Source organism: Elephas maximus, chromosome 11 (genome assembly GCF_024166365.1).
Source record: "Elephas maximus indicus isolate mEleMax1 chromosome 11, mEleMax1 primary haplotype, whole genome shotgun sequence".
Classification (NCBI taxonomy): domain Eukaryota; kingdom Metazoa; phylum Chordata; class Mammalia; order Proboscidea; family Elephantidae; genus Elephas; species Elephas maximus.
Window position 1 is genome coordinate 65,467,454 of NC_064829.1, and position 27,082 is coordinate 65,494,535.

At 35.5% G+C, this 27,082-nt stretch overlaps 1 protein-coding gene across 4 annotated transcripts in view; it reads left to right on the forward strand.

Annotated features, from left to right (window-relative positions):
• WDR7 (WD repeat domain 7) overlaps positions 1–27,082 on the forward strand; it is a 412,772-nt gene that overhangs the window by 128,275 nt on the left and 257,415 nt on the right. For 3 of the 4 annotated variants that reach the window (XM_049901822.1, XM_049901823.1, XM_049901824.1), the window contains 2 exons: positions 3,137–3,255; positions 5,310–5,433. In XM_049901822.1, coding sequence (XP_049757779.1) covers positions 3,137–3,255; positions 5,310–5,433 — 243 coding nt within the window. Of the gene's footprint in view, positions 1–706; positions 806–3,136; positions 3,256–5,309; positions 5,434–27,082 lie in introns of all 4 variants that reach the window. The other variant, XM_049901825.1, reaches the window with a different exon arrangement.

Here is a 27,082-nt window from a genome sequence, read left to right on the forward strand (position 1 = left end):
AAATGTAATTGACAATATGAAGACCAACACAAACTTTTTCATTATGTGATACATTTTTTAATTGAATTACATTTTTGCTAATTCTTAATATGTTTGTTGTCATTTTTTTATAGCTTTCGTTGTCTTCGAGTTATATGTTGCATTAGTCAACACATCATTCAGTGATAACATTAAATAGACTTTGGCTTTAAGAGAAATTTGAGCTATATTTTAATTACTATTCAATAAATAACAGGCAGTCCCTGAGTTATGAACGAGATCCGTTCCTAACTGTGTCATTGAATCTTTAAGTCTAATTTGTAGATAAGTCAGAACAGGTACATACGGTTCTTATTTACCCTTACTTTAGTGCAAGAAAAGGATCGAACCCTTTTCAATGACTTAAAAGCGTCACATACAGGAGGTGAAGGTGATTGTGATGAAGGATGTGTTGCGAGCAGGGGTTGGTTCATTCTTTTCACTGTGAGGGCATATTTGCATAGCATTAAGGGCAAGCATGAGTTGTTGGACGTTTGTAACCCAGGGATTGCCTGTGTATCATTTCCATTAAGGATCATGCCCTTCTGATTAAAAACATCATTTTTCAGTTCTACATTCACTATACTTTGCCAATTTGTTTTTCATTCTTCACTAATACTGAGCTTTTTTTCAGAAACTGCTGTACCTCAATTCTCTCCTCTTTATTTCTTCTATTTTCCTCTACAAGTTGCTGCACCTGTCGTTTCCTCTCGGTCTGATGCTGATCACTCTGGCTCTGACCCTGCTTCTACTCCTGCTTTACATACCTGTTTCTTAGTAAATGAAGGTATTCTCTCTCAACTTTCTAACAACTTTTCTTTCAACCTGTGCTTTATTCCAATATGACATGTTCTTTTTATCTAATTTATACATTCATCTGCTTTGTTATGTATGAGATCCTAAAGTTCCCCTTTTATAACTTTATTTGCTAATGTCAATGAAAAGGACCAGTTATAAAATGTAACGTTACTCCTGGCTCATATAAACCATGTTTCCTCTTATCCAAAATGCTGTTTAAGATCTAGTACCAGGACGCTAATTATTTGTATGAAGTAGTTACTACAAGGCGGATGGGTTTTCATGATGATGTTTACCATGTGATCTCTGGTGCTGGAGCCGGTGAATTTATTTTACATGTTCACTGCTCTGTGACACACACAGTCTGCTCTGCTTATACACTGTGTGTCCTAGTTTGTGGGGGAGATTGAGAGGCTTCTTGATTTACATTCTTGTTTTAAAGGTCCTCAGATCGAGGATTGGCACTAGTGATTATATGCTGGTAGGAATTAACCTGTTTATCCTCCATACTTTTTTTTACTACTTCTGTTTCTGGTTGAGGAAAAAATTTGTCATTTCCATTTTTGATATGTAGTTAGGCTGCCAAGTTTTCCCTGTGGAATTACCAGAGTGGAAAGCAAAAATACTTTTTTGGAGGCCTGAGAATGCGTGTGAGGTCTAAAAACCTTTATTCCCCAAGAGCCATCTTAGATTATTTATACTGCCTGGAAACTGAATGGAATTTGTGAGCTCTGAGTTATATCCAATCTCTGTCTTTTTTGGGTTCTCAGTCTTCACCAGTTTGTATAAAAAGGAGGAAATTTATAAAATCTCAAATAATCCAGAATGACTTTGACTTTTCACTGAAAAGTAGTATTATAAGTCCACCCAAATGGAGGGGATGTTACAGTGTCTGTTGAGTACAGAGCTGAGCTTCCAGGTGCTGCTCCTTTGGAAAGAACCCGGAGGAGCTTAAAAGCGTAAATTAGGTTTTTGTTTGGTTTCCCTGTCAAAGACCTGAACTAAGGTTTGTATAATGAAACTGAATTTTAGCAAAATAATTAGGGTCGTTTTTGTTAAGCTATTGTGAAAGAGTCATTTGTTAAAACAAGCTCTGAGACTTTGAGCCTTGATGAGAATCATCACTGTATTAAAACTCTGCTCGTAAATATACTTCATGCTTTTAGGAGATGTTAAAATACTTTTTAAAAATTACTAAATTAATAAATAGTAATTGAACATATGTATAAAGACCTCTATTGAAAATAAATGCCAATTAAAAAATGTGTGCTTATCACCTTAATTAAAGTAATTAATTATTTATTCTCAATTGAAAATGCCCTCACTCAAAGAACGCTTCTTTAGATAGGTGGTTTGTCTGTCTCTCTTCTTCTCTTTTCAAAAATCTCAATGCTCATTTTGAGTTCTGTAGTAATTATTGTGGATTAATAGTGGCCTCATGTAATTCAAGAAGAATGAGTCATTTTTTGTGTATATATTTTTCAAATACCTTTAAAATGGGGTGCAAATGATTACTCGAGTATAGTACTTATAAATATGAAAGTGATTTACTGTGCTTTGCTTGTTTGCTTTTCTTCATATAATCAAGTTCCATACTGTAATTAAAATTTTGGGAGAAGCAATATTTATTCCCATAGATTAGAGTTAATCAAGTTTAAGATTTTGTAAATTTGGGTTGTCAAGTTTTTGTTAGGATAATGTCCGAATTCTTTTCCTCTCATAATCGGTGTTATATGGCTTGTTTCAACTATGATTGCGATCAAATATCTGATTCATTTTGTAAGAAAAGGGATCAATAAATACCTTGAACAGAGTAGGGATAACATCTCTTTTGGCTGACAGAATGGTAACACATAGAGGGCCACGTCTTAAGTGACATGACATGAACCTGTCTTTGGATATCTTTGTGAATCCCCTTTTAATGGAGAATGGCTTAAGGTCTATAGCTCTAAAAAAATTATTTCTACACTTTCCTTTTCTTTATATATATATATGTGTATATATATACTTTTTTTTTTTTTAAAGAAGGGCTGTTTAGAAATGTGTTTTCCTTGTAGCTTTCTGATGTATATTATGTGGAAATTAATTTTTATTTGCTTTAAGACTTTGAGAGTTCTTATAGGTATCAGCTACATGATTTGGGGGTGAATACATTTAATATAATTCTTTGCACAAAATGTCTAATAAATTGAGATCATTTGTAACATAATTTAGTGGATCAGTCTTTTTTCCCTTGGTATACTTACATAAAGAAATTCCTTTGAATTAGTAAATGCCAAAAAACGTTTAAAGTATCTGAAATATATTACATTTTTAATAGGGTGGAGTCAGCTGGCTGCCATGCATTGTGTTATGCTGCCAGACCTGCTGGGATTGGACAAATTTAGGCCTCCACTTCTAGAGATGCTGGCCCGGAGATGGCAAGATCGATGCTTGGAGGTAATGGCGAGATGATATGGATAGAGAATAAAAAATATTAAAATGTGAATTGTTAAAATGAAGTTTAAGTTCAAATGTAAATTTTAAACAAAAATGTTTAATTTTATCTAATTTGTGTTATCATCTGTTTACTGTGGGAAAGAAAATATGGATTAGTGATTTCCATGGTTTTCTTTTTTAAGTTATACGCTAGACAGTAATGTTTCAGCTTGCTTATTCATTTATTCTTTTTTTTGATCCGGGGCTATTTGATAAATATAATTTCATACCTTTTAATGGAATTGTTTTTTAAGTATTTGTTTCTGTACATATTGTACACACATTTTGCACACACATGTAGTCACACATACACACGCCCACCTCCCTGAAATCACACATACAGGTGTAATCACATCGGCCAAATTCTAAGTGACTATGGCAAAGCACTATATTATAGTAGAAGTAGAGGTCTTTGAATTTAGAAAAGACGTGGGTTTAAATATCAGTTCCACCAATTATTGACTTTGTGGCCCTGGGCAATGTCTTTATCTTATTTGAGGCTCATTTGTAAAGTAGAGATAATAATATATTCCTCATGAGATTGCTTTCAGCATCAAGTAAGTTAATACAGGTAAAACAGTAAGTCAGAGCCTGACACATGGTAGGAGGAGCTCAGTCAGTGGTGGCCATTATTTTGTATTAAAGTCCTCATGCTGTATTAGGTATTGCTGGGAATGTAATATCACCAGGGATTTGGAAATATCTTTTAGAGATTTTTCTTATCATAGCGCTTGACCTATATAGCTGTATCAGATTTTTAAATTTACCAAGCATAAGTAACTTATAATTTACCAAATATAAATGTTACTTATATTTGATATAAGTGCAACTTATATTTGGTAAATTATAAAAATGATATTTATATTTGTCCCTTTCCTAGTCTCTCTTACCTCAATTACAAGAGGGATTATAGCATACTAAAATTTTCATGGTTTTGTATTGGATAATATTCGGTTCACCCCAAAAGTCATTTGTACTTAAATAACTTTTTACTCAAACTCTTATTCAGTTTCTGCTGAGTTGTCGTTTCCATTATAAATAGTTAATAAATTGATCGGTACATCATTTGGTAATTGACTGGCTTCTTTGACCTCATGCCTGTGGCACTTTTGCCAAAAAAATAAAATAAAATAAACCTGGAAAATATAAGTCGTATGCCACATTGAAAGAAAAATTGAGATAATATAATTTGCAAAAATTGTTTTCTCCTATAGGACAAAAAAGATTTTGCTGTTACATGTGAATATATTTGTTCATTTGTTGAAAACAAATTGTCTAAGCATATCTTAGATTCGCATGAATTTGTAAAAGTGTGAGTTTATATATATATGTTTGTGTAAAAAGTACCTATTTAGCTTATATGATTTTTAAAATTCACTAGATAAGACTAAAAAATATACTAGATAAAAAAATCACTAGATATGGCTTAAAAGAGAAAACGAATTTAATAGTTCCAATGATGGCTTAACAATACTATTTATATGGAAATTTAAAATGAAATATGCTTCATTAAAGTACAAGAATGTTTTAAAAGTTTTAGAAAATCAAGTTTTAAACCAAAATCTGATTAACTGTTCAAACAGTCCTGTCCACTAGTGTTAAAATATTTTTCTATGAGATTCTTAATTAAAATGTCTCTCATGATTTGCTGTTATCCATTTTGTTCCACTTTTAGTATTTAATTCACTATTTGGTTAGTAGTTTTTTCTTATGCAATAAAATGTGATTTTTATATGTATTAGTCTTTAATTCATTATGAACTTTCTAGTTTATCATAGGAACCCTGGTAGCACAGTGGTTAAGGCTTGGCTGCTAACCAAAACCTGACAGGTTGAATCTACCAGCTGTTCCTTGGAAACCTATGGAGCAGTTCTACTCTGTTTTATAGAGTCACTATGAGTCGGAATCAACTTGACGGCAGCTAACAACAAACAACAGCAGTTTATAATAAGTATTCACTACCTCACAGATGGATATGTCTTCTTTTCTTACATTTGGACCCGTGGCTGTCTTAGGTCAGAGAAGCTGCACAGGCCCTGCTTCTAGCAGAACTGAGAAGAATCGAGCAGGCGGGACGGAAGGAAACCATTGATGCCTGGGCTCCTTATTTACCTCAGTACATGGATCATGTCATATCACGTAAGAGTTTGCATGCTTTTCCACAAATCATTGCATGCATGTTTAGGAAAAGTACCAGAAGTCATAAATAAGCTTGCTGCTACCTGTCAACAAAAGTGAGTACAGGTAGTCCCTGGCTTATGACGGGGTTCTGTTCCAATGACTCTATCCTAAGTCGGTTCTAACATAAGTTGAAAACCTCATTTTTTTTTAATTTCTTCTTATCAATATCTTTATAAATTCAATCTTTATTTGTCTTTGGGGATTGGAAACATTGCATATAAACTTACAGATATGATGACATCAGCAAATTACATACTGAGAGATTGTATGTAGTACATATTACTAACGACAAGATTTACCAAAAAAAAAAATACCCCATGGTTGTAAGTACAGTTTGTTGTAACTCGAATATGTCATAAGTCGGGAACTACCTGTACTTTACCTTATCGTGAAAACAAGGGATCCCCAAATTCTGGTTTTTCTTTTTCTGGATCCTGACAGCTTGGAGTTTGGTAAGGAAGCAAAAGTTATCTGCTATCAAAATATTCACTAACAGACTTATAAAATTAATCCCCAAATACCCTACCCTGTTTAACACTAACGTCTGTCTCTGCGTATTGCTTTACTGAGCTTATGGGTGCCAACTTCTTAGATATTGATCTGATGATATGCAGGTGCAAATATAAGGCAGATCCCTTGCAAGTGGAAGTTGTGAACTGTGAGTCCTTGAAAAATAAGAGCTGGTAGAGCGAGACCAGTGTACTATTGAAAAAGAGAAAATTAGCATGGATTTTGACTGACAGTTCTTTCACAAGAATATATTTTGAATGGATTGGGAAAGGCCTTGGGGAAAATTGTTGATGTTTTTGAGTGTTTTTTTTTTTTTTTTTTTTCGCAAAAATGCTATACTTTGCAATCATGCTGCAAGTCAAATGTTCACTGAAGAGAAGTTATACTGTGACATCTTTTTTTTTTTTTCAGAAAAAGCATACTTCACCCACAATTCATTTGATTCATTCTTTGTGCTTCCAAGAAAAAGAGTTCATAATTATAATTTAGCATAAATGTTACTGATTATAAGATAAAATAAATTAGTTTCACTTTTTAAACATAAAATCTCAATCAAACTTGTAAAAAACTTTTTACTATGAAAATTTGTCCCTGGTTTTAGGTGGATTTATTTTAAATGACCTCTTGCCAATACCAATTATTCTCAGTAACGACATACTTATTATATATGTCAAGACAGACAGTACATGATATACATGAAGGAAAATGAAAAAAAAAAAAATCAAGAAGGGTTAGGAGAAGACTGTTGTGACTAGCCTATCTCTGCCAGATCTTTGTCAATGGTGACTGTACCAGGTGCTGTCGAGTCAGTTTCAACTCACTGAGACTCCATGGTGTCAGAGTAGAACTGTGCCCCATAGGGTTTTCAGGGTTTGATTTTTGGAAATAGATTGCCAGGCCATTCTTTAAGGTGCCCCTGGATAACTGTTTAATTTTTAGCCATGTGGCTTTGGGTACTTAATCTTTCTGAGGCTCAGATTTGTCACAGATAAAGATAATAGTATTTTCTACTGTTACTATGAGTGTGGAATGAGCCCGTCTTCGTTAAGCACGTAGAACAAGAACAGTATGTAGCCCATTGTAAGCATTACATGTTTGTTAAATAAATAAATACATTCATTATCTATAAAAATACAAACGTATTTTACATGTAGTCGAAACATCGCACATTAACAACTGCAATTAAAATTCTTTGATCTCTTTGGGTAGCAGTATGTACTGAGTGAGTATTGGTTTTCATTTGCTTACTGAGACTGTTATCATTTAAAAGATCAGAGCTTGTAGACATAATGGACTCTATATAAGGTGTCAGGCTTAAAGTTCTTATTCAAATATGTGTAGGTTTTAAAAATAAATTTCTATAAAAAAATAAAAAAAAGATTGGAATGAAAAGAGTTCTGCTTTTGAGTATTTAATAATACTCAAAAGCAGAATTGTGCTTTTTTTTTTTTCAGTTACTTGTGACCATTAACATCATAATATTCCAACAAATAGAATTAGCTACCAGCTAATCATAAACCTTATTCAAGGAAGATCCTCAAATTTAAGGACAAACTGTGAGCATAGCACTATACTGCATATCTTGGGTATTAAAAGAAAAAATAAAAAATGACATACAATTACAAACCAGTTATACTCTGGTTGGAGACATGTAACATTGCTAATGAAGTAGCAGGAGAACAAATACAAGGAATCAGTCTAAACGGCATATCAAATGGTGAAGTGATATAAAATAAAAGTCTGACCTCCATTGGTTGAAGATGAAACTAGGCAATAGCAAACCAGTAGACATTCTTTTAAAAGGTGTGTGCAATTTTGGAAATACTGAGAAACAGTTTCCAGACATCTTTATTTAGAACGTACTAGTATAGTATAGTATAGAGTGAGAACTCTGGTGGCACAGTGGTTAAGAGCTTGGCTGCTAACAACAAGGTCAGCAGTTTGAATCCACCAGCTGCTCCTTGGAAACCCTATGGGACAGTTCTGTTCTGCCCTATAGGGTCGCTGTGAGCTGGAATCGACTTTGACAGCAACAGGTTGGTTGGAGTATAGAGTGGGGGATGGATTAAAGCACAATAAGTAGCTAGGAGGCTGTAACAGAAGGGGAAAAGGGGCCCAGACCTAAATGTAGATAGTGAAGAATTAAAGATAATTTCCAAGCTTTGCTTATATCGATTGTATATGAAGGACTAAGGGAAATACCGAAGAATTGTTCAGTGTTGTATTCTTGACAGTTTGGAAAGAGAGGTGCCATTAGCAATTGGTATGGATACCATTTTATTTTTTCCTGGAAAGAAGAGAAATGAGCTAGCTTTAAGATAAAGTCATAACATAGCCACAGATTACTCCCTGAAGCAATGATAAAAATGCATATGTTACTAGACTTGGTGAGAGTATTGAGGTCTGTTAGCAGGTCCAGAGAGGATACAATATACCCTACGTAAAAAAACATTGTCATTGAGTCGATTCCGACTCATATTGACCCTATAGGACAGAGTAGAACTGCCCCATAGGGTTTCCAAGGCTGTAAATCTTTATGGAAGCAAATTGCAAAATCTTTCACCCATAGAGTGGCTGGTGGGTTCAAACTGCTGACCTTTCAGTTAGCAGCCAAGTACTTTAACCACTGTACCACCAGGGCTCCTATAATATAAATAAAACAGTGATAATACCTGCCATTAGTCGATCACTTTCCCTATGTCGCATTTTAGGCTGAGTACTTATTTAATCATAACAATAACCCTGTAAAGTAGGCACTATTATCACCTCCCCCGCCCCCCCCCCGTTTTTTTCTTTGCAGATGAGATAACTGAGGCCAAGAAAGATTAAAAAACTTTGACGCTTTCTTGGTTACTAAGTGACTGTTAGACTTCAAAACCCATCCTCTTAACCACTATTTATTCTGCTCCGCAGTCTTTGATCTTACGGGGTTGGGGTGGGCGTGGAGGAATGAGCAGATATTTGGCTTATCAACACTGCTTTCAGACAGTGCCCTTTCCAGCCATATCAAACTTAACAACAACAACAAAATGGTCAGAAAATTAACAGTTAGAGTATTAGTCTTTGATGGGTCTCATTGTTTAAATAAGCATAAACTAGGTTGTTCTTAGGTCAAATTTAAGCCTTTCTGTTTATGTAATTAAAGCCCTTAATATTTAGTTAGAGTATCATAGAGTACTTTATAAATTAGCCGAAGGTTGGCTCATTTAAGATTTTAATCTTGTTAATCTCTGTAGTTGTATATTTCATAGGAAAAGAATAAATAAGCAAACATGAATTCTGTATGTAACTGAAATATCACATACTAACAACTCCTGATATAATCCATTAATGTATTCTGAAATCTTTACGCTGACTGAGTGTAAAATTAGTTTTAGTTTGCTTTACTCGGAGCTTTCTATTTTAATAAAAGGATGTCAAGCTAAAGGAGTGGGGATTCTGAACATATGAAAAGGGAAGAAAACAGACAACAAATGAGGAATGACCACATAGGGCTGTTGAACAGATTTGCTGTCCAAAAGGATCAAAAGGTTATGGAGCCAGCTGGTGGACAGTCCACACCTGCCACCCACGTGCTTCTGGTGAAACTGCCTCTATCGTTGCCATTAAAGTATGAGGAGTTATTGTAGCAAGTTGCAGCATATAGTATCATTTTAAAAGCTACTCGAGCGTAGGAATTTTCTTTTATCACCAAAGTAGGTAACATATTAAAATATTAAACACTGTACGGCATTCCTCAGATATTTTCTTATAATTAATCATCCTGAGCTTTTCAATACATAGTAATTGCCTATGCAATTATGGCAGTTCCTAACTTATGACTGAGCTTTGTGCTAAGAGTACTTTTGTTAAATATTTGTCTGAAATTCAGAAAAATACTACGCTTACCAGAAGCAGTGTCACACTGGGCTGATGGACTGTGCCAGCCCTTCATCTTAGAGATCTGGAGTCTGAGGCTTAAAGCGGGTAGTGACGCTCCCTGGGTCCAAAGTCAGTAAGTGATTGAGCTGGGACTAAGATGAGAACTCAAGTCAGCTGGCTTCTGACCCGTTGCTTTCCTTAGGCTTTCAGATAAGCCTACAAATGGCTTTTATTACGTAATGTGCCTAAATAAGATACCAGAAGATTCCAGTCAATGTGAAAAACTGTGGCCAGTTTTGCATTCCAGGAGCACTTTTCCCCTCGCCCTTACTCATTCCTGATCATATGATTTACACTTTTCTAGGTTTTCCCACTGCCAACAGTCAGTTGGGACAGGCTGGTGTGGGTTGAGGGGAAATGGTTAAGTAGAGCGTGGGTTATAAGAGAAAGAGGATTAGGAAAAACCTATTGATAACTTGGGATAGGCCACTGAAGAGTAGTTATAAGACAATTTACTTTTCCATTTTTTTTTTTTCATCTATAGCAGCCCTTTGCCAAAGATTCTTGCCTACAGCCGTACTGGGTGATGATAATGAGGGACTGAGGTCCACAAGTTACACTTTCTCTTCCCTATGACCCAAATGACATTACCTGCTGCTGCCATGTTGCCTGCCCATTTCCCAGGACCGTTGAGAGGGTGAAACGAGGAACTTTTTGTAAAGCATCCAGCACAGTGCATAACACATGCAGTCAGTGTGGGCAGGCTGGCCCCTTTCCTTTCCTACTCTGGCTTCTATAGTTTTGTTCTCCTTATTGCCACTGCTTCGGAGTTCACTTTAATTTCTATTGTCCAGGGTTTGTGACAATAGACAGGAGATCACTGGGGAAGAAAAAGAAGCAATAGTCTGCCTTCACTGAAATGTCAGTTCACACATTTTCATAATGACCAAGTCCTAATTGAGTGATAGGAGAATCTTGCTTCAGGGGATGGAGCTCTGTCCTTGAACCAGTTTTAAAACAAACAAAAAACCAAACCTGTTGCCTTCAAGTCAGTTGATTCTGACTCAGTGACCCAATAGGACAGAGTAGAACTGCCCCATAGGGCAGTAATCTTTATGGAAGCAGACTGCCATATCCTTCTCCTGTGGAGCGGCTGATAGGTTTGAACCACCGACCTTTCGGTTAACAGTCAAACACTTAATCACTGCTCCCCCAGGGATCCCTCTTGGACCAGCTGGAAAGCATTATTTTATCCCTTCCAAATGTGGTCAGTGTGCAGTTTTAATGCCTAATTTCTGACAGAAAATTAGTGGATAAATGCATTGTGATTCCATCTCTGAGGGTAACAGGATGTGAATTATCAACACTGTGTACATTCTTGTAATACTGATATATAAATATTGTAAATGTTTTCTGAGTTACCATTCTTTAGCCTGTATTCGTTATCACTTTTATGTTCCCAAGCACTTAAAAAAAATTCTATTGATTATTCTTACCAAAGAAGGATTAAAATCTTTTTTGTGACATTGTTGTCTTATAATTGAGATGAAGATAAAATGTTGTAAGTTGTCACGGGTTTATTTTGAAGGGAAGATATTTTGCAGAACCTGATTTCATATGTTTCCTATTTGTGACATTCTACATGTAGCATTTTGATAATTGACTTTTTTATGAGGTCAAGCACCTGCTAGTTTATGAAATATGCCCACACTTGCCCTTCATTCCAGGCGGTGACTACTCTGAGGTAAATGCTGATGGTTCCTGATTTCCTTTGGCCTGTGATGCAGAGTGACCTTCTAGGCCATGAGGTCACAAGCGTAATTATTTCTTGTACATTGTACTCTGCTTGCTCACAGTGGCTCATCTCCTCCTTTAGTTTCAGAAACATTAAACACATAAAAGTCACTGCAATTATATAAATCAAAACCTTTTCTAAAGAAGACGCAGTTGTAATTTTATGCAGTTATGGCTGATGCAGTATTAATTTGCAAATTTATCACATCAGATATGGATAGAAGGATGTGTAACACATCGTGTTTAATACATATTGATGTCATCAGAAAACACAATCCTTTGTTCTTATCGAGTCCCTGCCTTTTTAGCTTCCTTTTGTGTTAAGGTCACCAGGGTTAGGCTCGTCTTTTCTTCCCCCTTGGAAACAGAATAGGATTTCTTTGTTCAATGAACTACACTCCTGGTGAGTGTTTTGGGTCTGACTTTCAACATGCCACACTGTGGTACCTATTTTTAACCTGGCATTGAAGTCACTTTTCTGATGATTATAAAGTAATGGCCATTCTGAGCACAAATGTGGGTGGACCAACAGTGTATAAGAAGGTGAGATGGAACTGTGTGTTACAGGGGTAGGAGAAAAGTCCGTTGTAGCTGGTAAAAATAATTTAAACATGAGTGCATCCTTTGGTAGGCAGATATTTTCAGGGCTTGTTGGTGGGGAGAGTGTGGGGACAGGATAGGGAGGGCTTCTGATAAATGTGAATTTCAGTCAGTCTCCCTCTGCCAAAGGCCTTGAAGTATATAGCATTACTTCCTTCTTTCTATTTTCATGTATTCCTCTGTAATTTGAAACTCAGAGTGCATCTTCTTAAGAATGACTTTCTGGACAGCTAAGGGTTTTAAATTAACTAGGGGCTGAAATTAAGAAAAAAATCATTTAAAATACACATACTTTAAGAAGGAATTCCATGTAGCTCTGGCTTTTTAAACCTCCTCTCAGTAACCAGAGTTGTTGTTTGGCTCATTTTTTAAAATTACAACTACTTGCTTATTGAGTATGTGGACCTATTTATCTGAAAATAAAAAATACCCAATGGATATGCCTTTTGCATTTCATATTCTATTTTTCATAATATTCTTTCCTCCTCTTTTTATCACCTAGTCATTGTTACCAATTTTTATTGTTGTTGGGCTGTTTTGTCTCACCACTAGTAGCTTCTGCCCTGATTTCTCATTTGCTGTTTCCAGTGTCCTGGGAATGTGGAAGATAGGTAACTAAGCTTATTCAAGTTAAATATAAAATAAGAGTAAATTGTCTAAGAATAAGAACTCTGATGAAAAAACACCTGAGCTTTAGTGTACGGAGTTTATGGTGTCCCTGTTGACTGCTTATATTCTGCTTACTTGAGGACTTTTTTTTTTGGTCTTTTGTTGCATTCTGGGTGTCTCTTCCTTTTGAGGCTAGAATATTCTAGTTAAAATTGGAGACAGAAAAGAAAAATCATTTGGTTGCTCATGAAGAACTGATAATTCTATAATGCCCCTTTTGTAATGCCTGTCTTGTAAACCAGCTGAGGTTAAAGGATGAGATTTCCTCAGAAACATCCGTAATAGTTGTTCTACAGTGTTCACAAAAACATTTGGAAATGATTGTACACTACGATCAGAAAGGGGAAGTATTGAATTATGACGGAAAGATACAGGCAAAGACTACTTCATGTTCTGTGGGAATTTTTATGAGGTAGAAGGGGTTTGTCTTCAGACAAACTGTATTATGCAAAGCACACAGTATCTGTATTGCATCTGTTTGCCGTGTTTCACTGAGACCTAAGGGATTTGCTCCTCTTTTTTCTCCCAGAGTGTCAGAGCTATGGAGCTTAATTTTAAGCACTCTAGACTGATCGTGTATTTAACAGCATTAAACTGTTCTACTTATCTATATTTGGCCACTAACCTAATGGAATAACAATGAAATTTCTTCTTAATTGGCCATGGCCATCTAAAGGGAAATCCTTTAATTTCATGTGATTTGAGTCCTTTGAGGTAATATTTAATATTCTTGTTATTTTTCTTACATCCTTTCTACAAGTCTTAGAGCAGTAAAGTGGCAAATTAAAATTGAAAGCATTACTGAGTGAGTTGGTTATTTAAAGTTTATTTCTAAGTATCAAACAGAAAACTCTCTGTTATCAAGTGATGCTGTAGGTGAGGAACTCCGTAGGATTGAGTTACTTCATGCTGCCAGGCAACTTCTCTGTGGAAGAGGTCATATAGCTACATAGCCAACAGTCTGGTTTCAGGTTATCAATAGGAGTCCTGTGACGTTTTCCCACTTTATGCAACAAAGCATGTAGTGGGCATAAGGAAATTCAACAACATGCTCCTTGTGTAACAGTTAGGAGATAGGGAATTCTGTCAAGTGTGGCCACTCTTTGCCTTCCTCTTTCCCTGTTATCCCACTTTAGGGAAGTTTGGTATTCAGCTTACCTCTGTGGAAAAACTCCTAGGACTGAGAGTATTCGAAATAATTTCAGTCATTTTTTCATGCCCTTTTCTTTGGCTCTTTCATAAGTCTCTTACTCTCCCCTCCCTTCAACGCAGATGTTTGTCACCTCTCCCAGAGTTGCAGTTGATGGCAAGGCCTGTAGGAGGCATGGCTGACTTTCTCTGAGGTGTTTTAGTGCTTTAAGAAGTTGAAGGCACTCAAGTCTATAAAGGCTATTTTATAAAAGAGAAACTCACTCAACCTGTAACATCCTCTTTTTTAAAAAATGGTGTTCAAATGGAAATGCTTGATATACCTTTAGCTGAGGTCCTAGTGGCCTTTGCTATTACAAATGACCTAATATTAGTTGCCATGAAGAATATGGTATTGATTTGTGCCATTAGTCTCTTGCTGATTTGCTGAAGAACAAAAATGTATAATGCTAATGGAAATAGAGTACTTTACAAAACACTGCACATGAATATGGGAACATGTCTTTGTAATAAAACAAGTAAGTAAGCTTTTAAATATAAATGTTCTTTATTCTACTACAGATAATTCCAATACAGATATTTAGTGTCACATTCAGCTTGTTTTTACAGAGCACAAAGTTGAGTTGATAATCCTGTGACATTTTAAATCTCAGACCCTGAATATGCATTAATCCAATTTTGATTGCGTTACGAGAAATTTGTATTTTTATACCATATTTTTGTTTTATTATCTTTTTATGTCGATTGGTTATTATATGTATTTGCATTGTTTTAATATTTTACTTTAAAAGTTGTTGTGGCCCACATGTGACAGGCTGGATCTGATGGTTGGACGGAAACAGTAACTGTAAGAAGATTATATGAACCTATATTACCTATAATATTTTGATTGTAATAGCTAGTGGTAAATTTTATTCTTTAAATTTAGTCCTATAAATTCTAGGATTAAAATGATCTAATTATACTAAAATACCTTTGGTTAGTCTATTTTCCTCCTCCCTCTCTTTTTGGAGGTACAGTGTTTTATATTTTTCCTTAGTAATATTGTCCTAATGATTTATTATATCCACTATTTTTATTAGGTAGATTTTGATACAAATATCTATTTTAAAAGTGTTCTAATATTTATAAATGGTTTCATTGTGCATGACATTTGCAGACTTGGTTAATATTCTAGTACCTCTAGGTTTTTAGTATACAAACAAAAAGAAAAAAAAATATGTTTTATTGGTTCGAGCACTCGAATTGACCTCAGCAAGATTGAGATTGATCTGGTTTCTTTCAGCCTATTAAATGCCAATCCATTCAGCTGTAACAGTACTTAGTATTTTTATAATTTTTTCTCCACGTATTTTCTGTATTTGTTTTATAGAACTTAGCCATCACTTGAAAAGATTTTCCTTGCTTGATTTAGAGGTGAAAACAGCCACTGCCACTTACTTTATTGCTTGTTGTTTTTTTAAAAATTGTTTCTACAGTCAATGTCAGTGCTAAACTCACAGTTCTTCCTTATGAAAGGACTTCGTGTTTTACTAGGAAAAGATGATGACGCTTAGATTTGAAACATGAATTTGGACTAAAGAGCGTCCCCAGCTTTGGGGAATGAAAATGGAAGAGGAGGGTCATGAATAATCCTGCTGATTTTAAGTCATCATTAAATTACATCACTCTAGTAATTAAACATTATTAAATAAGTTCTGGCATAGTTTGGGGATAAAAAGATGTAAATTAACTTATTTTTGAGATATCTTTATATCTCAGGCATGAAGTGAAGAAGGTTTTTTCTTCACTGGGTTTAATTTTTTGTTTGTTTCCTACCTAATGCAAGGATCAGTCTTCAAAGCAAGTAATATTAAGCTCAGAGAAGCTAAACTAGGAATGAATTTCTGAGTTCTGGGTGATGAGTGGAGGGATGGATACTTGCTGTCTTAATCTAAAGAGTCATGCTGCTTTAAATAAAATATTTACTTAGGGTTTAGAGTAACCATGTAATCTCATATGTGACCTATTTTTGAGGTATAATTGGGATTCTGAGAACATCCAAGCTTTTCCCAATAGACATGAATAGGACACTTGGGCCCAAGCCTCCTCATTCCATTTCATCACTGAGCACTCTTATAGAGAAGGGTCTCTAGTGCAGTGGTTCTTAGGAGAAACGGTAGGGCGCAGGAGGGGGAGAATTGCAAAAGGTGGTTCTACTAAACTTCACACCCACCTCAACCAGTTTATTAATGTCACAGTTTGCAAGTCAGAGAAAATTACTGTTTTTTCAAGGTATCTTTCTAATGATGTATGTGACTAATTTACTGAGCAAGGTTATTGGTTGGGAAGCCCAACAGAAAGAGGTCAGTTGCAAGATCTGGTTCCTTGTCCTGCTCCACCGTGAGTGAGTTGTAAACCCAGATAAATCACTTAGCTTCTGGACTTCCTTATCTCTATCTCAGTTTTTTTGTTTTGTGTGAAATGAGAATGAATACATCTGTTTTTAAAAACATTTTAGGTAGTAGACTTATATGTGAAATCTTATCCAGAGTTTCAATATTTATATTAAAAAAAAACAGAAAAGTGTTAAATTATTTTTTAGGCAGTTTAAATTTTTACTTTTTAGTTAAAAAATATTTCATTTCTTGTGCAGTGAAATCCTTATGCTCTTCTTTTGTCTTCAGAAGTCCTATCTAGCACAATCGAAAACTACTAAACTATCTGTTCCCTAAATACGCCTTCTTACTCTAACAAATGGTTCATATTCTCTATCTCTTTCTTTCTCACACACACAATACACACACACACATACACAATGATACAGTGATACATGACAGAGTAGGGAAAGAGCCAATACAAACTTTCCCTTCAACAGGACAATTGCTAAAATTTGTTATCATGCAGGACAAGTTCCATTTTCTCTATAACTCTTATGGTTCTGTATGGCAGCCCGGGAAATATATATTTTTTATTTCTCCAGAAAATGACTGTGTTCTGAATAGTAGGTTGCACCTTGCAGAGTGCTAGCATAGTATGTGCTTTAAGCATATTTTCTGAAAATTGTTATTTTCTTTAAGCACAGAAGCAATTTTGAATACCCTAAGTAAAGGTTGATACATACTTCGTTATTTTGTTTTAAAATATGCTAATCTTGTGGATATGGATTGGCCAGCTGTTTGGTTTTAGAACTTAGTTGTTCTTATAAACTGTAATTGTATCATGTGAGCATAGATTCATATGTGTTCAGTCATCTTTTAATAGCCATGACCCATTTCGCAAACCTCTGCAATAATCACTTTTTGCCTATTTGACTTAATGAATCATCATTTGGTGAGGCTAAATCTTTTAATTTGGACATCCTTTTTTTCTTTTTGCCAATGCATTAAATTTTCTGTGACATTTCCTATGTGGAATCAGTAAATCTATTTGTGCACCTTCTTAAGAAGCATGTTACTTAAGTTTTAGTTATTATTTTCTTTGGCACTATTTAAAGACTCATTCAGCAAGAAGGTTTATGTTCAATTGAATTTTTGGTTGAGGAATTGTTATGTAGTTAATTCTGCACGTACTTCCTCTTTTTATCATTGGCTGCACATGACCTCTGGCCCTGTGGTATGCATGGGCAGAAGAAGTATTCATTCTTGACGTTTACCAGTCAAACTGGGGAGGGGTAACAGAGATTAGTGAGGTTTTTTGCTTTTAACAAAAGCATTTTTAAAAACTTCTAACAAAACTAGTCTTACATCTTCCTTTTCTTTAATTATGTGCCACACCATCCTCAGTAGTGATTGGTGGAGAGATAAGGGGTTGGGGAGAAAAACACATCAAACAGACTGTTTCAAAGGGATTATATTAACATTTCTTACTAATCAGAAAATCTTTTATTACTCTTGGAGTCACTGAGTAGAGCTATCAGGAAGGTTTGTTAGATGATGTGTTTGAATACAAAGCTTAATCCTATAGACTGGTTTTGGATAAAAGATATGCTTTCTTATTTAATTTTTAAAAACTTTATTTTGGAATATTTTAAGCATACAAAAAGGAGAGAATAATGTAAATGGACCTCCGTTTACCTATTGCCTAGCTTCAACTATTACCAACTTATGATCAATCTTATTTCATCTCTACCCCTACCTCCTCCTTTATTATATTGAAGCAGTTCTTAGACACAATATCACCTTATCTCTAAATATTTAAATTTCTATCTTAAAAGACAAAGACTTTTTTATAATATTATCATGCCAACAAAATTAAAACTTAATATTATCAGATAACTCAGTTTTAATATTTCCACAATTGTCTCATAAGTTTTTTTTAGTTTGTTTATTCAATTTAGAATTCAAATAAAAAATGATGTATTGAAGTTGACTGATATAATGTCTCTTAAATCTATAGGATTTCCATCCATCCATCCATCTATCCATCCGTCCATCCGTCTGTCTGTCCGCCCGTCCCCCCATCCATCCGTCCACCCGTCTGTCCACCCATCTGTCCACCTATCTCCATCCATCTTTCCATTTATCCATCATCTCTTTACCTGCCTCTACCCTCTTCCACCTCCCATTCTCTTTTTCCTTGTGGTTTATTTGTGGAAGAAATGAGGAAGTTTGTACTCTGGTGATCTCTGCCTTTCTTTTCATTAGAGTGGCAAATCCTGTTGTTATAATTTTAATGTGCCTTATTCATTTATTAGCTGGAATACTTCTCTAAAAAGAATCTTTCCCTCAAAAACTATTTGATACCCTGAGCTACAGTTCAGGAAGGGCAGGACAAATACTTGAGATGATTTTTTTTTTTTTTACTATTATTATGGGTTGAAACACATTTATGTTTTGATCCATTGTAGTTTTCTCTATCAGTGCTCAGTTTGTTCCGTCTTTGGTCAGTGGGAGCCTCTTTAGTTGGCTTTGAGTCTTTTTGATATGGCCCTGTGGTCTGTGATAGCTGACAAGGTAGTCAAGGCTCATTTTGTACATTTCCTGACTCAGACCTGAATCAGCTCATGTAGGAGTCTGGTTCCTTTTAGGGAGCAGTGGTATTTTCAGATCACAAACTGAGTGCTAGAGGTGCTCACTGCTACTTGACTCTTCACTGTTTGCTGGGTGTTTTTGGTGCACATACACATACACACTTTTATCTGGACCTTAAAGTATACAGGCAGTCCCCAAATTATGAACAAGTTCCAATCCTAAGTCAGTCTTTAACTCAAATTTGTAAGTCAGAACAGTTAGGTATAGTTTGTATCTAATGGTGGTTAGTCAAATATTTGTCTTACTATATAGTGTATAGTGTACCTTTCTATATGTGAAAAACATTAGAGAAATACTTCCAGATACATGAAAACATCTTTAACATAATAATAATAATGTTTTGGTGCACATCGCAAAGTAGGGCCTGTTTGTTATTATGAACCATTGTATGTGCCTTGAATTTCTAACATAATAGGCTTTACAGGGGTTGTTTCATAACTACCGGTTGTACGTAAGTTGGACATTCGTCACCTGGGGATTGCCTGTATGTAATACTTTGAATTTCTACTAATACTTCCCCTCAAATTTAGGGCTACAGAATTTTGACTTCATTTCATTAAGGTTACATCTGTATCTATTTCACTATTATAATCCTGTTTCTAAATGACATCTGTGTAATTACTCATTTACCTTTTCCTACAATACACCTATGACAGTTTAGAATAATATTGAAATTACCACAAACAATACGATTATCTAAACCATTGCATGGGTGTTTTTTGTTTGTTTGTGTTTGTTTTTACTGCTCTTTTCCTCCTTAGGGACTAATCCACTGGAGATGTACAGTTAAATTACTGTGCTTAAAAGTCTCTGGGAATAGTTCTTCTCTGTGCAGTTACGCCACCAACTTGATACACATTAGGCTAATTTGTTTCATTTTGCTTTCAATTTTTATATTGCCTTTTTTAAAAACATATTTTTGTAGTTCTGTAAAACAAACGTGATTCTAAAGTCAAATACCAAAACAAAGTATATTAAGAGTGTTTAGCTTCCGTCCTTCCCCGTGGCCTTTATTTTCTCTCTCTCTACAGGTAATCACTTCTTTTTGTTTACACTTCTGCCCCTTTTTAAATATAAGCAAATGCATATATTTATCTATACATCCCTTTTCCTTAGATAAACAGCTGCATGCTACTCACACCTTCACCTAGCTTTTCTCATTTAACAATATATCCTGAAAATCGTGTCCTAGAGACATTTCCAATGCCACCCTCCTTGTTTTAATAGCTGTGTAATATTCTATTTTGGGGGGTGAACCACATTATATTCAACAAGTGTCCTATTAATGGACATGTGGGTTCTTTCCAGTCTTTGATATCATGGGTAGGGCTGCAGTGAATAGCATTATGCATAGCTCCCCTCATTCTTTGATAGTGCATCTTGAATACATTCCTAGAGATTAAATTTCTGGACCCAGGGATAAATGCACATTTAACTTTGTTAGAGTCTCCATAGGGGTTGTCCCATTTTGCATCTGGAAAAACAACGGCAATGTATGTGAGGGCATCTTTCCCTACGTCATTTTCAGTAAAGTGTATTGTCATGCTTTTGGAATTTTGTCAGTCTGATAAGTGAGCAATGAAATCTTAGTGTTGTTTTATTTTGCATTTTTCTTATTAGGAGTGAGGTTAGCATCTTTTTGTATGACTAAGAGTGTTTTGCTTTTCTTTTCACGTAACATTTCACATCTCTGGCTTGCTTTTATGTGGAGTTGTTTGATTATTAACTCCTTATATATGACATAAGGTTCAGCTATTTCCCAGTTTGTCATTTGTCTCTTTTGCTTTGCTCATGGGGTTTTGTTTTTTCCTGATAATTCAATTAATTTATCAACTCTTTCTCTTAGCGCTTCAGGATTTTGTGTCAAAATTAGGGATGTTTTTCTCACTACAAGAATTACTCCACATTTTCTTCTAATACCTCTATCATTTCCATTTTTTCCCTTTAAGTAGCTGTTTAGTTAGGCTTTGGTCCTGCTTGATGACATTTTCCATATGGCTGTCTGGTTACCCATGAAGGCAGCAGTGGTGCAGTGGTAGAATTCCTGCCTCGTATGTGGGAGGAATTTTTTTTTTTTTTTTTTTTATGTGGGAGACCCAGTTCCATTTCCAGCCAACGCACTTCATGCACAGCCAGCAGCAGTCTTTCTTGAGGCTTGTATGTGGCTATGATTCCGAGCAGGTTCCAGTGGGGCTTCCAGACTAAGGTGGACCAGGAGAGAGGCCTGGTGATTGACTTCCAGAAATCAGCCAATGAAAACCCTGTAGATCACAATGGCTTAATCGGTAACCGGTCACGGGAATGGCACAGGACTGGGCAGCCTTTAATTCTGTTATGCATGGGGTCACCCTGACCTGGGGGCTGAGTCAACAGCAGCTAATATCAACAACAACAACATCTAGTTATCCCAAAAGTACTTAATGTATGTTAAGTTTCCATACGTGGTTTCATCTATTTTTTAGGTATCCTGGCTAATTCATATTTTAAAATTTAGTAGTTCTGTCCCCTTCTCCCACAAGGCTCTCCTTTTTAAGGGTTCTCCTGGCTATTCTTGCTTGTTTGTTTTTCCAAATGAACTTCATAGTCAACTTGTCTAGCTCTAGGAGGGAAAAAAGCCTGGTGACATTTAAATTGAGATTTCGTTTAATTTATACACTAAAACAGGGAGAACTGACATCTTTATAGCGTTAGAGTCCTATCCAAGAATATGGTATGTCTTTTCGTTTGTTCAAGTCTACTTTTATGTGTTTCAGGAGATTTAACATTTTTCTCATATGTTTTTGAACATTTCTTATTAAGTTGTTGCTTAGGTAATTTATTGTTCTTTCATTGCACCTTGTAATGGATTTTTGTTTATTTACATGAATACTATAAATTTTTTTGGTCATATAACCTGATATTATTAAAATTTTTCTTACTCTTTATATATAAATTTTTCCATTGACTTTTTTGGGTTATTCAGCTGTACACAATTATATCATTTGCAAATGATATCAGTTATCGTGACTTTCATTGCTTTCTTCTGTGCGATTGTATTAATACTTCTATCACAGTGTTAAATAGAAATATAAATAAAGCAGAGGAGCCCTAGAGGCACAATGGTTATGTGTTCAGCTGCTAACTGAAAAGTTCTTGGTTTGAACCCACCATTGGCTCCACAGGAGAAAAGACTTGGCGATCTGCTCCTGTAAAGATCAACCCATTGCCATCCAGTCTATTCTGACTCATAGCAACCCTATAGGGCAGAATAGAACTGCCCCATAGAACTTCCAAGACAGATTGCCATATCTTTGTCCCCCATAGAGGCTGGTGGGTTAGAACCACCAACTTTTGCTTAGCAGCCAAGTACTTAACCACTGTAGCACCAGGGCTCCTTCCCATAAAGATTACAGCCAATGGGGTAGTTCTGCTCTGTCATATAGGGTTGCAATGAGTTGGAATTGACTCAACAGCACACAACAGTGCAACAACAACATGAATAAAGCATGAAGATTTTATTATGTGATTCTTATGATATAATAAGTTTCTGTATTTTGAAGGTAAAATTAAAACTATATCATTTGGCTAATCCACCTAATATTTTTATAACCGGAATCATAGAGGTTATATATCAGTGTAATTCATATAGATATAATTGATCTTCAATACTTTCACCAGTAGGAGAAATTCGTAGGCTGCCTAGGTAGAGAGTGCCACAGAAAGTGATGGCTCTTCCTCAGGCTTTTTGGGAGCTTTGCTATGAGAATATCTTTCTTCTCTACCTCTGCTTGAAGGTTTCTTTATTAGGCCGCCATTTTACATGTCCCTCCCCACTCAGATGATATCATGACACTGGTGAAATTAATCTAGGTATTTTGCTTTAGAAAATGGAGTACCTTGAAACACAGAAATATATCTACTCGTTATATATTCAAAACTGCGGATTTTAATCTCATTGTTTTTAGAAAACTCAACTGAGATATAAAAATTTCTAAATTTATACCTATGGTTGATTTTACTTGAAGTATGCTAATGTTTCTAGAATTTAAAATTCACGATAGTATTTTACTCTTAAAAATAAGATATGATTATCGAATCTGACCTCTATTATCAAGTTTGCAAAAATATAGCTTTATCTTAGTATAATTATGTTGAACAATACATAGGAAGAAGGAAAAATTAATATCTCCTAAATCCAGGTATGGAACCCTGGTGGCACAGGAGTTAACCGTTCGGCTGCTAACCAAAAGGTCGGCAGTTCAAATCCACTAGCCATTCCTTGGAAACCCTATGTGGCAGCTCTGCTCTGTCTTATGGGGCCTTCGTGAGTGGGGATAAACTCGATGGCAGTGGGTTTGGTTTGGGTTTTTCTTAAATCCAGGTACTGTGTAGATGCTTTTACATTTTCTTTAACTTTATTAGAGTAAAATGTGCTTGTGGACAGTCCAGAGAGAAAAACATGGAATGGAAAGAAATTAAAAGGAAATGTCGAAAAATCAAAATCATCCCCACTTTTTTTTTTACATTTAAACCGTTTTTTAAAATAACTTTTTAAATTTTTTGTTGTTGAAAATATACACAACAAAACATACACCAATGCAACAATTTCTACATGTACATTTCATTGACATTGATTACATTCTTTAAGTTAAGAAGCCATTCTTGCCCTCATTTTGTAAATTATTCTCCCTTCATTAATATAAACTCACTGCCCACCTAATGTTCTTATCTAACCTTTCAAGTTGCTGTTGTCAGTTTGATTCCCTGTAGATAGTTCCTTAAAAGAGCACAAGGTTCAAGGCAGACATTATTTACTGGTTAAGCTAGACTACTGTTTTGTTTTAAGAAGACTTCAGGGGATATTTTTGGTTTAAGATTTAAGTATTATTTCAGTTATCCCCAAATTTTTTTACCATAGTTTTATAAGTAGTTCGAAGTGGATTTTTGTTTGTCTGTTTGTTTAATTAATGAAAGGGGAAAAAAAACAAACTGCATGTCTTCCCTTTGCTGGAACTTTAATACTGAATCCTGTAAGGGGATGAAAAATCATCTTGTAGTAGTTTATTGGAGATAAATAGAAGATTGAAAGATGCAGTCCCTAATCAATTGGTTGATTAATTAGTTACACGCAATTTTAAAACATAAATATGATAAAACATATATAATAGGAAAAGGATGCCATAGGAAAAAAAAAAAACAGCAGTTAATTCTGATTGAAGATTAAATTCAATTAAATGTTCTGAGTTCAGACTTCTTTATCAGATTGGATATTATTCTTAGAGTACTGTGTGCTTTCATTAGAGTGATAGACTTTCTGTGTCCCTAAAGAAACAACCCTGTCAGTTCAACAGCATAAACTTCTATCAATCTGTTTTAAAACATGCTAGCTAAAACTCAAAGCAGTGTTAGATCATTTAACCAAGTTGTACTGCACACATACTCAGAGCAGGGTACTGGGCTGGATGCTGCAGACTGAAAAAAGAAAAAAGAAAGAGATCCCATTTAGTTCAGTGACCTTCATCTCCGCTTAGATCTTTACAGGTACTTCAAACCTATTGTCTTTTACTTGTAGTTTCTTTCTCCTATTTTTTCTGCTTTTGATATGATCTCTTTTGAATACAATATATCTCACTTCACCTGACTTGGAGGGGATAGCTTTAAGAATCATTAGACTAGAACAGTGGTCCTTAAGCAGGACTGATTTGGGGCCATTTACTCCTGGTAGCCAAAATGGACTGCCAGAAGAACAAACAATCTATCCTGGAAGAAGTACAGCCAAAATGCTCCTTAGAAGTGAAAGTGGCAAGAGTCTATAAAATAGATGTCATACATGGGACATATTATGCTAAAACTTCATTTATGACTACTGCGTATTTCATGTAGGATTGCTTCTGGTAAATAATAAACAATTAAAACAACTTTTTAAGTAAATGTTCTGATTAGTCTATATGTCAAACCACGTTTTCAGTCTTTTTTCCCTTCCCTCCTCTTCCTCGCCCTTGTTGACCAGCTATTTATCCCATGGCTGTAGGCACTGGAGAATATGATGACGCACAAGATAATCATGGGTAATCATGGCCACTGTCTTCATGGAGCTTATAATCTATTAGGATGGCAGGTAATCTAATGAGCAATAAAGCAGTGTGGCAAGAGCTGTTACAGACAGAGTGCAGGGCTGTGGGATTGCTCAGCCTGGCCAAGGAAAATGACATTTGAATAGCTGGAAAATAATCATAAAAAAATAGTGCTTGGAAATGACAAGTTTCTTTAATGAGACTTTATTTGTAATGATTCTTTTCCTGGTGCCTCCACCCGCTCTCATCTTGGACAGACTAGGGAAAAAATATAATCTGAGATTGGTTGTTTTATGTAAGCATCTATTTTAGGTTTTGTTTTTATTTGTAGAATGGAGTTATTAAGATGGAAGTTTATATCCTTGTCGCACATTGTAGCGTCTCTGCTTTCTTAGTGTTAAGTGAGCCTCTGGCTTATTCATCTTTTTTTTTTTTTTTTATAACTTTGTTTCCAAGTTAATTCTTTAACTTGGCAATGATTGGTGCTTTCTTACCTCTTTGTTAATTCAACTTTGCATCCTCATCTAAACCATTGGTTAGATATGAATAGTCTTTAAAATGAAGTGTGAGATGTAACCAGTGTGGTGTGGCGGTATGACAGTGTGACTCTATAGATACATTGTGCTCATTACGGTGTACAAGTGTATGTATCTTCAGCAGTTTGATGCCACTGTGTCATGTTTCCAGACTGAAGTAAACATAGTTCATATACCTGCTGACTTAGTTTTCTCTGAGGCTTACCATTTTACTTCTTACTTCATATTCTATGTATGAATGTATGTTTACATTTGGGGACATAATTCATATTTCTTGGTGATAATAAAGCCACAGAATCTTCATAAAAACAGGTATAGATCGTAAGTACTGCACTGAGATCTCCTTGGGGTCAAGGTCCGGGGCTTTTTTTTTCTTCTTTTTTTTATTGTACTTTAGATGAAGGTTTACAGTGCAAGCTAGTTTCTCATTAAACAATACACCTATTGTTTTGTGACATAAGTAGGCAACCCCATGACATGTCAATACTCTCCCCTTCTCGACCTTGGATTCCTCGTTACCAGCTTTGCTGTCCTCTCCTGCCTTCTTGTCCTTGCCCCTTGGCTGATGTGCCCCTTCAGTCTTGTTTTGTTTTATGGGCCTGTATAATTTTTAGCTGAAGGGTGAACCTCAGGAGTGACTTCAGTACCGAGCTAAAAGGGTGTCTGGGAGCCATACTCTCGGGGTTTCTCCAGTCTGTGTCAGACCAGTAAGTCTGGTCTTTTTTGTGTGGGTGTGTGATTTAAAATATTGTTGCACATTTTTCTCCAGCTCTGTTTAGGACCCTTTACTGTGATCCCTGTCAGAGCAGTCGGTGGTAGCCAGACATCGTCTAGTTGTGCTGGACTCAGTCTGGTGGAGGCTGTGGTATGTGGTACTTTTTTTGTTGAAAACGATGTAGCACCAAGTGCTTAAAAAAAAAAACAAAACACACTGCCATTGAGTCGATTCTGACTGATAGTGACCCTGTAGGACAGTAGAACTACCCCATAGAGTTTCCAAGGAGCTGGTGCACTCAAACTCCTGACCTTTTGGTTAGCAGCCAAGCTCTTAACCACTGCGCCATGAGGGTTCCTTTCTTGTTATCTCTAGAACTGAATATTCTCAAATAATAAAATCAAGGCACATCATGATGTTTATCTAAGTTATTATTGTGAGAAATTTTTGGAATGTCACAAATGCCTTATAGTGTGACCTCATTATGTCTATTAGGATAATATTAAAATTAGATTCCTGTGTCTTTATTTTCCTATTACAGTTATTCATTTTGTGTGAAGAGATTAAGAGGTCAAAAACTTTCCTACCCGTGCATGTGTGTGTATATACCCAAAAAAACCCAGTGCTGTCGAGTCAATTCTGACTCATAGCGACCCTATAGGACAGAGTATATATATAGATCTTTAAAAATAATATGTTTGGCAGCAA